The 15,587-nt window shown below is 42.8% G+C and overlaps 1 protein-coding gene across 2 annotated transcripts in view; it reads left to right on the forward strand.

The window, feature by feature from the left end:
* NALCN (sodium leak channel, non-selective) overlaps positions 1-15,587 on the forward strand; it is a 302,346-nt gene that overhangs the window by 204,257 nt on the left and 82,502 nt on the right. For both annotated transcript variants that reach the window (XM_018056384.1, XM_018056385.1), the window contains 2 exons: positions 6,225-6,361; positions 7,677-7,818. In XM_018056384.1, coding sequence (XP_017911873.1) covers positions 6,225-6,361; positions 7,677-7,818 — 279 coding nt within the window. The remainder of the gene's footprint in view (positions 1-6,224; positions 6,362-7,676; positions 7,819-15,587) is intronic.

Raw genomic sequence — 15,587 nt, forward strand, 5'->3', positions numbered from 1 at the left:
CCAAAAGTTAGAAAAAAAAAATTTATTTAATGTAATCCTTCAATTCAGTTATTTGTTGCTGCTTTCAGACAGGCAATGAAACCGAATAATGCTTGAATATTTTAACAGAAGAAAGCCCAGGCTGAAATACGGAAGATTTAAGCGATGAGGCAGAACAGGGTATGTGTTATGCAGACCAATTACTCCCAACTCTCTTGAGAAGCACAAGTAAAGGAAAAAGGCTTTCACCCGCCCAATGTGCAATGATATCTCAGCAAGACAGATGCCGAGCCATAGAATAGCGCTGAGCTGAGATGATTTATATATTTTTTTAAAGCTCAAGGTTTGAAAATTTTTTCCTTTGATTCTAATTTCCTTTCTGCAAAATGTCTTTTTTTTTCTTTCTTCAAATCATGTGAGTCTGTTGCAAAGCTATCATGTAGTCTATCTGCTCCAGCCAGACTTCATGCTCAGTTGAAACCATTATAACCTCCTTCCTCTGGACTGTTCTTTACATTAGGTTTTTCAATATAGAGGGAAAAAAAATCCTGGGATTCTTTGTGCTATGTTTCTTCCGTTCAAGAATCATAATCTTTGAAATAATTTTTAAGTGGAAATTTACAATTGCAAACACTGTATGCTGAGGTCTTTTATGATATAGTATAATGATCTTAGATTGTTACCCTGTATATCCAACATAATCCATATTATTCACTCATTTGCATCAAGGTAAATTTAATTTTGGAAAATCTGTGCTTACATGCAGAAGGGGAAAGAAGTTGGATAAAAGCTAGAATACCATTTTATCACATATTTAAAAGCTTTACAGTGGCTTCAAAATACTATGAAACACATCCCTTTATCCTGGCTGCCTCATCCCCCTCACTGCCCATTCCTTCCACATACGCACACCCTCTAAACCCATCTTACGCTTTCTTCTTCTTTTTAATTTTTTGTAGCTCAGTCCTGATCATGGGCTAGGGCAGAAGAAATGGTCAAGGTAATGGAGGTTAATAGCAGTGAAGTAAGAATTAAATGATTGTGCTAAAATGCATTATCTGGTCTTAAAAAGAAAAAACACACTTTCTACTTGACTGTAATATACTTCTGCATGGATGTGTGCTAAGTCACCTCATTCATGTCCAGCTCTCGGCGAGCCTGTGGACCGTAGCCTACCAGACCCCTTTATCCATGGGATGCTCCAGGCAAGAATCCAAGAGTGGGTTGCCAGGCCCTCCTTCAAGGGATCTCCCCAACCCCACCAGGGATCGAACCCTTGTCTCCAGCATCTCCTGCATTTGGAAGTGGGTTCTTTACCACTAGTGCCACCTGAGAAACGAAGCAGGCATTTTGCTGAATTTTTACAAAGTGAAGCCTCCCAGCACCCAGTTCATGAAATATTGACTGTTGCTTCGAAGCCCCTCCCTGTAACCAGTCCGGTCACCAAGCTTCTCCCTCACCCCAGGATCAAGGCTCTCCGGGTACCAAGCAGACAGACCAGTGCTGCCTGGTGTTTATATTCGTGGGATCATTCAGTATGTACTTGTTTGTTTTATCTGGCTTCCTTCGCTCAGCATCGTACTGCGAAATTCATCCTAGTTTTGTGCTCGTTGGCTCAGATGTTTCAATGGATCACCATTGGCTCCTCTCTTCAGGGGCTGATGGGCACATGAGAATGTAAGCTTGGGACTCTTACAGACGACACTGCCGTGGGTTTCGGAGGATGTAGCTGTGCTGGGTGTGCACACAGGTCTGGGAGGTGTACGCCCAGGAGAGGATTTGCCGGGCTGCCAGGTGGCCGTCTCGTCATCCTTGTTGATGCTGCTTACCTGGAAACAAGGAGCACGTGGTCCCTGGAGCTCAGAAAGAGGCCCCTTCTCGCGGTAGAAGATTCTCATTAGTGCCTCAGCATGAAAACAGACATGCCCACCATTCCAGCAGCTGCTCACCTTTCTCTATCTTATTTTTTTTTTTTTTATTTATTTGGCTGCACCGCATCTTAGGTGCAGCACGTGGGATCTTTTCGGTTGTGGCACGCGGGATCCAGTTCCCTAACCAGGGATCAAACCTGGGCCCCCTGTGCTGGGAGCACAGGGTCTTAGCCACTGGACCACCAGGGAAGTCCCTCCTTCTCTGTGTTAACTGCCCCTTTAGGCACATCAATGGGGCAGCAAGGCCTGATAGGCCAAAGGACAGTTGGCAGGATCTGAGTCATCAAAAGACTTTCTCACCTGCTTCTTTTCAGTGTTACAGTGCAATGATCAACTCATGCTGAGTTCAAACCCGCTTTAGTGACAAACAGTTGTTCTATCTAGAAGGTGCTTAAAAGTAAATTAAAAGTGGAGTCTTACCCTTAAGGAGCTTACAAGCTTTGGGAGTATAAATAACTCTAATACAAGTTAGAATGAGATGAGATGCATTTGAAAAACATAGGCATGGGATTATTTTTTAATACTGGTAACCTACGTGTATTAAACATTGTATGCTAGGATATTTGATTAAATGTTGCAAAATATTACATGTAAATTTATTCTAAACCTTCCTCTGTTCATCAGTGGCAGATATACGTTCAGGTTAAACGCCACAGTCTAATTTTATTCTCTTCTGTAAATCCAGGGACACCTGTATTTCACACCAACAAAGTTATTCAAGTAGTAAATTTTCTGCTTACCTCTCCATTCTTCAGACTATACCTAAAATCCTTCTTTTTTTATTTCCCAGTTATCCACTGGAGAGTTTAGTTCCACCATCTGATCTGTGTAATTATTTATTCAACAAATGACTGTTTAGCTTCCTTTGTGTCAACTATTGTGGCCGACCCCAGATACAGAATAATGGAAAATCCCCATACAATCCTTGTCCTCCAAGAGTTTCCAGTCTCAGGAAGGACAGAGAGAGCGTTCAAGTCAGACACCCTAAGTTCAAATGATGCTCCATGTAGTGGTTTTCATGGTGTCCCCCGCAAACTGATGTCCATCAGGAGCCTCAGAAGGGGACCTTATTGGGAAATTAGATTTTTGCAGGTGTAATCAGTTAAGATCATCCTGGTTTAAGGTGAACCCTGATTTCAGTGGTCGATGTCTTCATAAGAGAGAAGAGAGGGAGATTCCGGTAGAGAAACAGGGAATCACACAGGCCAGGACAGGGGGAGAGGCTGAAGTGACGCAGCTTCAGGCCAGGAAACACCGGGGGCAGCCAAGAAGCTGAGAGTGAAGGAAGAGGGCTTCCCCGGCATCTTCAGCGAGGGCATGGCCTTGCTGCTCCCCTGACTCGGGACTTCCAGCCTACAGAGTGCGGAGAGGATCAATTTTTGTTGTTTTAAGCAATTTGACAACTTGTTACCACAGTCCTAGGAACCTGGAACAGTGTGTATTAGGTTGAAGCAGAAGAAATCACTGATTTCATCGTTTGCCTTGACCTACACCAACATGGCGACTCCATGTGGTCCTACCCGGTGTGCCCTGGGCTTGTGAGGGGAAAATCTTGGTGACGAGAGAAAGCTTCTTGGGGAATTGCTGATGGAGCTGAAATTAGAAAAGCAGTTCATGCAACAAGAGAGAAAAGGGAGGAGAGGAGCTCCCAGGGCAACGGAGGCTCTGGGTCAGAGGCCAGGACATTTTGGAGGAGCTGAGAGAGGCAGGCGAAAGCGGAATACAGTGTGGGCCAGGGCCAGGTGAGGGCTGGACAGGAGGGGACAGGTAAGGACAGATCACAGCAAGTCGGCTGCTGAAGCCTAAAGGCTGACAGTTTTGTTTGAGAGCAGTGGACCAATGCCGAAGGGTTTAAGCCAGAAAAGGAGAAGATGACTGTGACCGCAGGTGTGGGATGGATTTGAAGGAGCCAAACCACACACGGGGTGACTGGGGGAGGGTGGGCGGGAGCCAGGGGGTGCTTCTGACCAGGGGATCACCAGTGGGGATCCGGAGAATGGGCCAGCTGAGAGGGGTTTAGGAAAAGAGCTCCATGTTTTTGTTCTGATAGCATATCCTGTTTAATATACCATCTGCCCTTGTGTCTCTTTGAAGACATTTAATTCTCATAAAAGATGCATCCCAGTCCCAGCAGGCCTACAGGTCCAGTGTTGACTAATGTGATCACGTGTAGCAATTCTGCCGCCAAGAAGCTTCTAGAAGGAAAAGCGGCACCTGCTTTATTTTTATTTTTTTCTAATTTCTCCCTTTGTTCCTCACCTTGTGTTCACAACACTTTGTGTATGACTCAGCTGGAAGGGCTATTATATTTTATTGTCATTATCTATTTCTATAACTGTCCGTTATCATGCGGGCTGCGTGAGAGCACATACTGTATCTTAGTTATCTTTCTGTCTCCAGAGCTTAGCATGGAACCTGGCCTATGGGATTTGATTTGTAAGTGACTGCATCGATGTGTAAATAAATGAGTCAGCAGTCGCATGAATTAAACACTTTATTTCTGCTCTGTCTTCTCAGCCTGTCTTTGGCCCTTTATAATTGCCTTCCTCTCTGGTCTGAGTTAACATATTAGCTGTCTTTCTTTTCCCCTGGGTGCTCTACTTACCACTACAAATATTTTTCTATGAGTTGTGCCAATAAACTTTTGGAAAACACGCCTCTTGCTCATTCGTCTCTGTTTATATATGGAGCCATTTTTCTGATTGCCTGCATCTCCCAGAAATGCTAGCAGGGTTTGTTCTGCACCTTTGGGAGCTCATTCTTCATCACTGTTGTTGTCATAACCGTCAGATTACTGAGAGCGTGCTGTGCTCAGTGTCCCAATCCGGGGGGAGAAGGCGGTGAACAATGGTGGCCTCTTCCCTAAATGATCCAGCGCCAAAGACAGAGAGTCAAAGATGACTCACAAAGCTATACAAATGGGTAAGACAAATATTCATATTATATAAAACCAAAATGCAAGAATAATTCCTTTAGTGGTTATTCAATCAATAAGTCATGTCCAACTCTTTGCAACCCCGTGGGCTGCAGCACAGCAGGCTTCCCTGTCCTTCACTATCTCCCAATTTGCTTATACTCATGTCCATTGAGTCAGTGATGCCATCCAACCATCTCATCTGCTGCCCGCTTCTCTTGCCCTCAATCCTTCCCAGCATCAGGGTCTTCCCCAATGAGTTGGCCCTTCACATCAGGTGCCCAAAGTATTAGAGCTTCAGCTTCAGCATCAGTCCTTCCAGTGAATGTTCAGGGTTGATTTCCTTTAGGATTGACTGGTTTGACTTCTTGCTGTCCAAGGGACTCTTGGAGAAAAAAAGGGCAAGTTTCCCAAACTAGGAATCAGGACATAGAATCTCCCTATGGGCTCACAAGCAGCTGGATAACTGAGCCATATATGGCGTTGGACTTGGGATGCTCCCTCGTAATGCTCATGGTCTCTCTGGCCGGTTTGGTTATCCGTGCATGGTAGGAAGGAAGAGCTACCACCTCCGTTGTCTTTACAAAGGCTTCCTTGGCCTCTCAGTTCATCTTTCCACAAACCCAGAACAGACTGTCATTATAAAGTAAAAGCATATACCCCACAAGGGATAAGAAGTAGCTTTTGAAACTTACTTCCCTAACCCCACCAAGAAAGACTGCCTGAATTAAAGTACTTTTTGACCTCTCAGCTCAGCATGTGTAATGTAAATCCTCATTTTCCGTGAAACTTAATCTGTAGAAATATAAAAACAAACTAATAGAAGTAGAAATAAACAAATAATAAAACCATTTGCTTGTTAATCCCCAGATAGCTCACGGCATGTAACTGAATAATTCCCGAGCATCTTTATAAGTGCATAGAAAACTCTGGCTCTATGTACCGAATGTGTTGTTTCCATTTTGAGTTTTTCTTTCATTAATCTGCTAAACTAAAAATGATCAATTTCCTTGACATTTTCCCTCTTTCAAACTACCCCTTGAGATTTTCATTTCTATTTTTTTTAATTCTTTTGATTTCTAGTTCTAGCACACATATTTATAAAACATTTTGCTGTTTAAATATGTTAGTGAAAATGTCAGTCAACAGTTTAAAAAATCATGTTTGGTATGGAAAGGGGATTATGTTTCAGGGTAAAATAAAAATTTTTCTTCTAATTTTATTTTTTCTGGTTTAGTTTTGGTTCGGTTTTTGTTTTCTGTGCTCAGACTTTGAATACTTGGTGGGGCTTTACTGCCACCTGCTGTTTCTTCATGTAATAACTCATTGTTCCTTTGATTCAAATGTTGGGATAGACTGTGACATATAGAGTCCCCCCTTTCCTCTTATTTTTTCCTTAGTTAAAGCAAAGTGAAGCAAACGCAGATACCAAGGAAAAGCTCCCTTTGCGACTTCGCATCTTCGAAAAATTTCCGAACAGACCGCAAATGGTGAAGATCTCAAAGCTTCCTTCAGATTTTACAGTTCCTAAAATCAGGTATTAGAGTATTTCCTTACTTACCTATCTCAAATACCCTGTAAAACATTCATCTTAAGTCTGATTCATCCCTTTCAAACTCGTGTGGGCGTGGCTTCTTTCTAAGTAATTATCCATGTTACTACTCTGTCTTCCTCTCTTAAAAATCATTGATCCCTTTAAACAACACACCCAGAGCAGAGTCACCTGTGTTAGCCCGGGCAGGAAGACTGCCGACCGACCCCTGCTTCTGCCTGAGACCACTCCTCGGGAATTTGGCATCCCAGGGAACTGGTGCAGGTGGTCCAACTTGCAAAGATGGTGCGTAGGCAGACACTGGCCTCTGACCCTCAACCATGTCAGGATAAACTTGCCTCTCAGACCCTTCTGAGTTCGACTAAATGGAGAAATGACCACCGGCCAGGTTTCTGGGTGACTGACAGCATTTGTTTAGAATGCCATGTCTGGGTAGAATATACTTTGTCTCCCGGTTTTTTTAAAAGAGGAACTATGGCATTTTATACTCATACTAATATGATTTTATACCACCTTTGCCATCAGGTTAAACACTTATACTGCAGATGCTTTAAAACAGTTATTTTTAATGTTTAAAGGAAAGTCTTCCAGTTCTAGCTCAAAAATTACAAATATAACTAGAATAATGTCAGATATGACATTTTTATGTAACTACTTTTACAAACAATTCTATGGGAAGGTTATAAAAGTATGAGGCTGAAAGTCATGCCATAAATTTAAAATTCAAATCAAAATATATTTGCACTTCTGATTTTAAAAAAAATTTAAAACCTGAAAATACAAAGTATATAAAAGAGTCATAAATTAGACTCAAGATTAGCGGTTATTTGAAAAGATGTTATTTGAATTCTCCCCATGCTTTGGAGATCAGGTGAAGTTTCATTTGAGTTATTTTTAGTCCTTAAGTGTAAAATTATCTCTCAAGGATTCTTATGATACGTGGAAATTCAGAGAGATGAACTAAGATCTTATTACCACAATAAGATTCAAAAGATACCATTAATTACTGAATATTGTTGCATAAAAATAATTTTAGGGACATGACTTTTAAAAACAGTAATGACTGAAGATGCAGGAATTTTTCTCTAAATTAAACATTTTGCAAATAATATTTTCAATTAAATCTAAACACCTCTTGGTCTTATTTTCTATGCACTTGTCTATGAACATGTCTTATTTTCTATGAACTTTTGTCAGGTCTTTAACTTAACTCAGGCAAATGTGTGCTTGCAGAATGCCATCCCAGCCCTTGCTCCATGTCGTTAGTAATGCTTGATGTGTGTGTGCTTCTTCTGCAAAGGGAAAGTTTCATGAAGCAGTTTATTGATCGCCAGCAACAGGACACCTGCTGCCTCTTACGAAGCCTCCCGTCCACGTCTTCCTCATCCTGCGATCACGCCAAACGGTCTGCGATTGAGGACAACAAATACATTGACCAAAAGGTAAGAACCACTGTCTCAAACAACCAGATTTTTCCTTAAGCCTTTGTTAGAGGAAAGGGCTTCCCAGGTGGCTCAGTGGTCAAGAATCTGCCTGTCAAGGCAGGGGATGTAAGGGACACCAGTTCGCTCCCTGAGTCGGGAAGGTACTCTGGAGGAAGAAATGGCCAACCCACTCCGGTATTCGTGCCTACTAAATTCCATAGACAAAGGAGCCTGGCGGGCTACAGTCTAGGAGGCCGCAAAGAGTCCGAGGCGACTGAGCAAACGAGGGATGGGGGTGTTAGAGAAAAGAACCATGGCACACAACTGGGTCCTGAAATCCTAATGTCTCAGGAGAATAATGAAGAAAATAATTTTAGTGTTTGAAGAGATCATTAAACCTAACATTTATAAATTTGGAAATCTAAAATTCGCATTTCTACAAGTCAGCTTTTGAGCCAGGACGTGTGACAGCTGCATGACTTCCGGTAGGTGGACAGTCTCCCCAAACCTGCAGGTTTTCATGTGCAGAAGGAAGGGCTCTGAGCTCTCAAGTTCAGCCCAGGTTTAACAGTGGCCTGTACACTGCTTTCTGTAAGAGACCATACTTATTCCAGTTGTTATACCAAGGAGACTAACTAGAGCAAGCGTCTCCAAAATTAGTCCCAATAACCACCATTTATTGAGTTTACTAAGGCCTGTGGCAGGTATGATCTCTAGGCACATTATCTTATTCATGTTCTGATTTACCTATGTTTTTATCATTTGGGTTTCCCTGGTGGATCAGATGGTAAAGAGTCTGCCTGCAATGCAGGAGAACTGGGTTCGATCGCTGAGTCAGGAAGATCCCCTGGAGAAGGGAATGGCAACCCACTCCAGTATTCTTGCCTGGAGAATCCCATGGGCAGAGAAGCCTGGTGGACTATGGTCCATGGGATTGCAAAGAGTTGGACATGACTGAGTGACTTTCACTTATCATTTGAAAAGTAGATAGGGAATTGTTTCCCAAATTCCACAGTTAGAAAATGAAAGATGGATCACAGAGTTTGTGAAAGAGATTACTCATTAGAGTTTGCGAAAGCATCTAATTCAATTGCACGTATTTCTCTTTTGGAACTCCTAGCTTCTCTTTTAACCCTTTAAATTATTGCCGCCGTTTTTCTGCGGCTTACCATCAAATAGAGTAAGTCCTCTACATACAAACAAGTTCTGTTCCAAGAGTGCACTAGAAAGTCTGGTTTGTTCTTAAGCCAACAAATTTAGCCTTGGCACCCAACTATCACAGTCGGCTGTATTGTACTGTATTATAATAGCTTTATGACACTTTTCACACATAATACATAAGAAGCAAACACAAAAAATAAAGAAACACTTTTAATCTTACAGTACAGTACCTTGAAAAGTACAGTAGTGCAGTACAGCAGCTGGCACACAGGCTGGCATCGAGGGGGCAGGCAGGAAGAGCTCCTGACTGGAGGAGGGAGAGGGTGGGAGACAGTAGAGCTGGAGGGTCGTCAGGGGTGGGAGATGGAGTGAGATGGGTCACTCATGGCCGATGCTGATGAAACGCGTGCTGGAATCTTCAATCGTTGTCAACTTGAAGGTTCATTTATAGGGGACTTACGGTTTATACTTCTCTGTTATCATGTGGACATAAAATACCAATTCCTTCAGGCTCCACGATTCTCTGTTTCTCCCCATTCTCCAAAGGTTACGCTTCAGAGGATGTTTACTTATTCCTCTTCTCCTTTTCTCCCATCCCTTCCCAGAGTGAAACGAACTTCGGCCCTTTATCACTCCCCAATTCCCCCATTCTCTGCTGTAGTTTAGTGATTTTATCCTCAATGATGATGACGATGGGGTTTCCCTGGTGGCTCAGACAGTAAAGAATCTGCCTGCAGTGCAGGAGACCTGGCTTCAATCCCTGGGTCAGGAAGATCCCCTGGAGAAGGGAATGGCAACCCACTCTGGTATTCTTGCCTGGAGAATCCCATGAACAGAGGAGCTTGGCGGGCTACAGTCCATGGGGTCACAGAGAGTCGGACACGACTGAGCGACTCACACACACATGATGCTGATGTCAGTTTATTTTGTAGTGTGTTTCTTCTCCAGGCTTCCCAGGTGGTACTAGTGGTAAAGAACCTGCCTGCCAATACAGGAGACGAAAAGAGATACAGGTTCAATCCTTGGGTTGGGAAGATCCCCTGGAGGAGGGCGTGACAACCCACTCCAGTATTCTTGCCTGGAGAATCCATGGACAGAGGAGCCTGGCAGGCTATATACACGGGCTTGCAAAAAGTTGGACATGACTGAAGTGACTTTGCACGCACATGCACAAAGACTTATCCTCTTTTTGCTAAGTCTCTTTAGTCGTGTCCAACTCTGTACAACCCCATAGACGGCAGCCCACCAGCTCCCCCGTCCCTGGGATTCTCCAGGCAAGAACACTGGAGTGGGTTGCCATTTCCTTCTCCAATGCATGAAAGTGAAAAGTGAAAGTGAAGTCACTCAGTTGTGTCCGACTGCTAGCAACCCCATGGACTGCAGCCCACCAGGCTCCTCTGTCCATGGGATTTTCCAGGCAAGAGTACTGGAGTAGGTTGCCATTGCCTTCTCCATGTACTCTTTTCAAAAAGTTCTTATTAATTTTTTCGTGTCTCTTTCCCCATAGTTATGTTTACTCAGTATTGTGTACATGGCATAGAAGCAGAAACATTTCTATGTTAATAGATAAGCCACTGAAAGGATAATGGCCTGATTTCAGCCGATCGGTCTGAAATTGCACTTTACATACAAAAACACAGATTTCCTTATTTTCTAAATGTATTTTGGAAGTGGACTTTAAGCCAGAGAATGTGCAATGAAGCCCCAGTCTGGGCTGTGATTATGACCTGCCCTTTCCAGGAAGGATCCTGAGAGCTGATATCGTTAGATGCCCAACTTGCCAAATCCACAGCTTGCATGTTTTTAAATCCCTGCTAATGATATCCATTGGAAATATCAACACAAAATTGAAATCTTATTCTCTGAAAATGTATTTTCTCTTTGCGAGGAAACATGATGTCTCTCACATTTCCTGAACAGACTGTTTCAAAATAGGTGAGAAAAAATAAAAGGTCGACGTGGGGGTAGGCTGGAGGGTGGGGGAGAAGGGGCATCTGAAGGGAATTTGGGACCTCTGTGAGCTCACCATCATCCCTGCCTCCCTGGGTGATCTCCACCTCGGGTTAGGTCGAGGAATTTCAGATGCCATCTCTGATCTGTTTCATGTCCTTATGTGTTTGTGGCTTCTTTTTATATTCTTGCTTAACTATTACTTTTAACTATCTTACAAGTAAGAAAACAATTCTAGCCTTATTCTATAACCTGAGTCCTCTCATAATGCCCTAATATATAATGAAGTAGCAAAGAGCCTGATCCTCGGGGGATCCAAGTCCCTCAGCTCTAAAGGGACTGGAACCTTTGGGAGACTGCAGGCGGTCCCCATCTAGAAGTTCGGTTGATTCAAACACACAGTACATGGTCTTATACACGGAAAACCATCAGCAGTGCTTAAGTTGCCCTTCATCCCTCATTGGCCATATGTAGATAAACTACAGTTAGAACAATATCATTCATCTTTCACAGCCTTCAACATCTGGCAGGTGGCCCGTAGGGACCACAGTTCATCTGTTCATCTCAGCAGTAGCTAGCTATGCTGTTGTGACAGCGGAAAAAAAAAAAAGACTTCCCTGGGTGGCCACCCATTCTTAAAGCTCTGACTTTCCTTAGGTTTCTAGGAAAGCAAACTTACTTCTTTCAAGACTCACTGTTTCCAGCTTACGCTCCTGGTGCTCTTCATAAATACTTAGGATCTGTCATCCTTGAGGGCTTTGGGCCAGGGAAACCCAATTCAGAAAATCCCACTTAATGAATTGCAGTGATAGCAAATTAAGAGAAGTGTTTAGAAATCAAGGAGAAAGTAGTCTGGAATCTGTATTTTTAGGATTTTGTTCGTCTTTTGGCTGTCCTTTGCAGCTTCTATGATCTTAGTTCCCCTACCAGGGATCGAACCTGCATCCCCTGCTTTGGAAGCACAGAGTCTTAATCAGTGGAACACCAGGGAAGTCCTTGGTATCTGTTTTTTTTTAATATGGCAAACCTTTTTCATTTTTCTTAAGAAACCTCTAAAAGCCGCTTAAAAACAAAAATATACAAACACACAGCAAAATTCCTGAACAGAGCGTTTCTCAGCAAGTGCTTGTAAATTTCTGTTACATTCCAGCTGCCTTTAGAAATGCCAATCAGTGTCCAGTGGAGAGCAAGGCCCTTGGCTCTGTGTGAAGAAACTCCCCCGGGGGTTGTTTTCCCCAAAACAAGTAAGAAATCAGAAGAAAATGAGAGGCTGGTTTCCGGTGATTCTCATACAGTGAACCAAGGAACAGGAGAGTATTAATGAAACTTTTCTCCTAACAATTACCTGTCAGGAGAAACTTTGGACTCCCTCTGCACTAGAGCAGCTTACTTTTTCTTGCCAAAGAACACTGAGTCCCCAGGAACCTAGAAATCACAAGTTTAGGGGAAGACCTGACAACCAAAGCCAGGAGAGGTGAGGGTGGGTGTGTGTGTGATTAGACAGTGCAAGAAAGCAAAAGCGCATGTCAGGCAAGATTTTCCCAAGTAATTACCCTGGCTTTGAACAACTGTAAGAAATTCCCATGGCAACCTCACTTTGCAGAGACCATGTTTTTTAAAATAGCCCTGTTTGATTACTTTTATCACATAGTTTAAAAATACCTGTCCTTCTCCACAAGCAATGAGCAAACAAAAATCTAACATCTTTAAAGCTGTTGTGTGGCTTAGTCAAATCCTAAAGGAAAAAGACATCAGTGTGGTCCCACTTTTCCCTTGCGGTGAATGTCCTTCGGAACCCCATAGAAATGGGTTCCCAAGTGCCAGTCCCCACATCTCTTGAGTGAGTGAGTGAAGTCGCTCAGTAGTGTCTGACTCTTTGTGACCCCAACCCCATGGGAATCTTCAAGGGGTTCCCTTTCTTCCCAATTAAAGGATAAACCTGCAGATCTTGAAAGATTCTTTCTCATTTGCAAGCAGTAGGAAATCAGGTAGCAGTTTTCTACTCATTTTTCGCCCCTGTATTATTGAAATTCTAAGGAAATCAACCCTGAATATTCATTGGCAGGATTGATGCTGAAGCTCCAATATTTTGGCCGCCTGACGGGAATAGCTGGTTAATTGGGAAAGATCCTGATGCTGGGGAAAGATTGAAGGCAGGAGGAGAAGGGGACGACAGAGAATGAGATAATTAGATAGCATCACCAACTCAATGGACATAAATCTGAGCAAACTTCAGGAGAGAGAGAAGGAGAGGGAAGCCTGGCGTGGTGGAGTCCATGGGGTCATAAAGAGTTGGACACAACTTAGTGACTGAACAACAACAAATTACTGAAACTAAACCCTCTATTTCCTGAGTAGAGTGTTTGTTAATAATAATAGCAATAAACTGAGACGTGAACTTGGCTTTCCAGGAGACCTGTTAGTAAAAGCAACCCACTCAGTGCTCAGAACTGAATCATCTCATCAAAGTCAAGGTCTCCACCATGGCTGGATCCAAGAAACTGTCTCTGATGGAGCTCTCTGATCTTTCTGACCTTCAGCCTTGGCTGGGGCGCCTCTCCTGGGGTCAGAACCTCGTGTCTGGGGAACCCGAGGGCACATCCCAGAGTCATATCAGCATGCGACAGACGGAGAGATGAGGGCTGTCCCAGTGGCTCTGCCCTTCCCAGAATAGTCATTGGAACCCATGTGATCAAGTCAGTGAGGATTTATTTCTCCAACAGAGATAAAGTCTGCTGTCTTCTGCTAAACACATAGAAATGTCCATAATAAGCCTTCGTAATTAATAGCTAACACATGTACAAATGGGGAGGAAAGTGAAAAAAAGTAATTACTGTATTTCATTTACCGTTTTCATTTCCATAAGTCTTCAAGATTCACTTAGTCTCTCAACAAGCATTTATGGAAGACCTGTTACTCGTATGGCACTCCTATGGGCTATGGGAATTCAGCAGTGAGTGGGCTGCGAATTATGCCCTTGAACTATGCCCTTTAGAATCTTTTAGTCTAATGGGGAGAAACACGTGTGAATGGATGAAGGCAGGCTGCTGCTGCTGCTGCTAAGTCGCCTCAGTCATGTCCGACTCTGTGCGACCCCATAGACGACAGCCCACCAGGCTGCTCTGTCCCTGGGATTCTCCAGGCAAGAACACTGGAGTGGGTTGCTATTTCCTTCTCCAATGCATGCATGCATGCTAAGTCACCTCAGTCGTATCCGACTCTGTGCGACCCCATAGACGCAGGCTCCTCTGTCCACAGGGTTCTCTAGGCAAGAATACTGGAGTGGGTTGCAGTGTCCTTCTCCAGGATGAAGGTATATAATCCTTCCTACCAGAGAAGGAAGATTGGGCAATAGAAGAAGTAGGTGCTCCAGGCAGAGGAAGTATTTAAAAAGATAATGGATAGTATATCTGCTGAATGTAACTGATAGTGAGAAGCAAAATAGAACCGTCATTAAGACCAGTAATACTGATTATGTGATGTAGGTGCCAACTCTTATTTAAAAAACAAGAGCTCGTTGTTATTTTTAAGGTTTGTTACAAGAATTAAATAATTATATGTTAAATGCTTAGCATCATACCTGGCATAGTATACGATATGCCTATCACACTGGAGAAGCAAAGTTACTTTAGGGAATTCCCTGGTGATCCATTGGTTAGAACTCAGTGCTTACATTGCCAGGGCCAAGGTTCCATCCCTGGTTGGGGAACTAAGCTCTCACAAGCCACACAGAGTGGCCTAAAAAGAAAAAAAGAGAAAAAAGTTACTGTAATTAAACCATGCCATGAAGTCAGATTCAGCAAGTGCACTTACAGTCATCAACCAAGAAAATTTACTTTTACTTAAATGAACCTTAAGAAGTAGCAATCAAGTTGAGCACAATATATTAGTAACTGATTTATTGTTCTCATTGTCCATGAATCTGATTTTTTTAAGTCTGATTTTTGATGATATTTCATTTGCTACCCACATTGCCTACCCAGTGCCTTTGCCTCTCGAGAAGTAAATTAAGTTGTTCTGGAAAGGTTTACTGTTCACAAAGACTGGTTGATTGCCATCCAGCATTTTATAATTTTCTACATGATTATAGAGTGTTCAATGATTTGTTCCAGTAACTCCGCACATACTCGGCCTGATCTATAATTTCCATGGTGAACGTTAACTCACTTTAAACAAAAAAAAAAGAGAGAATAGCCTGTTTTCATCTTTCCTGCTTTTACTCTGAAAGAATTTTCTAAAATAATAGCTTAGCAACTCTGTAGTGCCATTCAAACCTCTCTCTGGGAGAAGACTGGAACAGAGCATGATGCTACCACTAACCAGGGGCCTTATTACAAAGATACAAAGTAGTGTGGTCCCAGGGAGGGAAGAAGCGTGTTCATCAAACCCAATATGAAAACCCTGCCAGTTCTCTCTGTAGCATATGAAGGCTTTAGTAGATAATTGATTGCCCACGTATTCACGGTAATAATGGAAAGGAAACAAACAAACAAACAAAATACACCAATTAAATGGAAACTATTTTTCCATTTTTATTGATCTTTGCAGTACGGTTTTGAACTCAGATTAAAATGCAGTTGCATTTGCATGCATACTATTTACTTGACAGTCATTTCTTAGGGATTTTATATGCAGGGTGCTCAGTCCTCCTAGATCAAAAGCACATGCTCCTGCTT

This window comes from Capra hircus, chromosome 12 (genome assembly GCF_001704415.2).
Source record: "Capra hircus breed San Clemente chromosome 12, ASM170441v1, whole genome shotgun sequence".
Lineage (NCBI taxonomy): Eukaryota > Metazoa > Chordata > Mammalia > Artiodactyla > Bovidae > Capra > Capra hircus.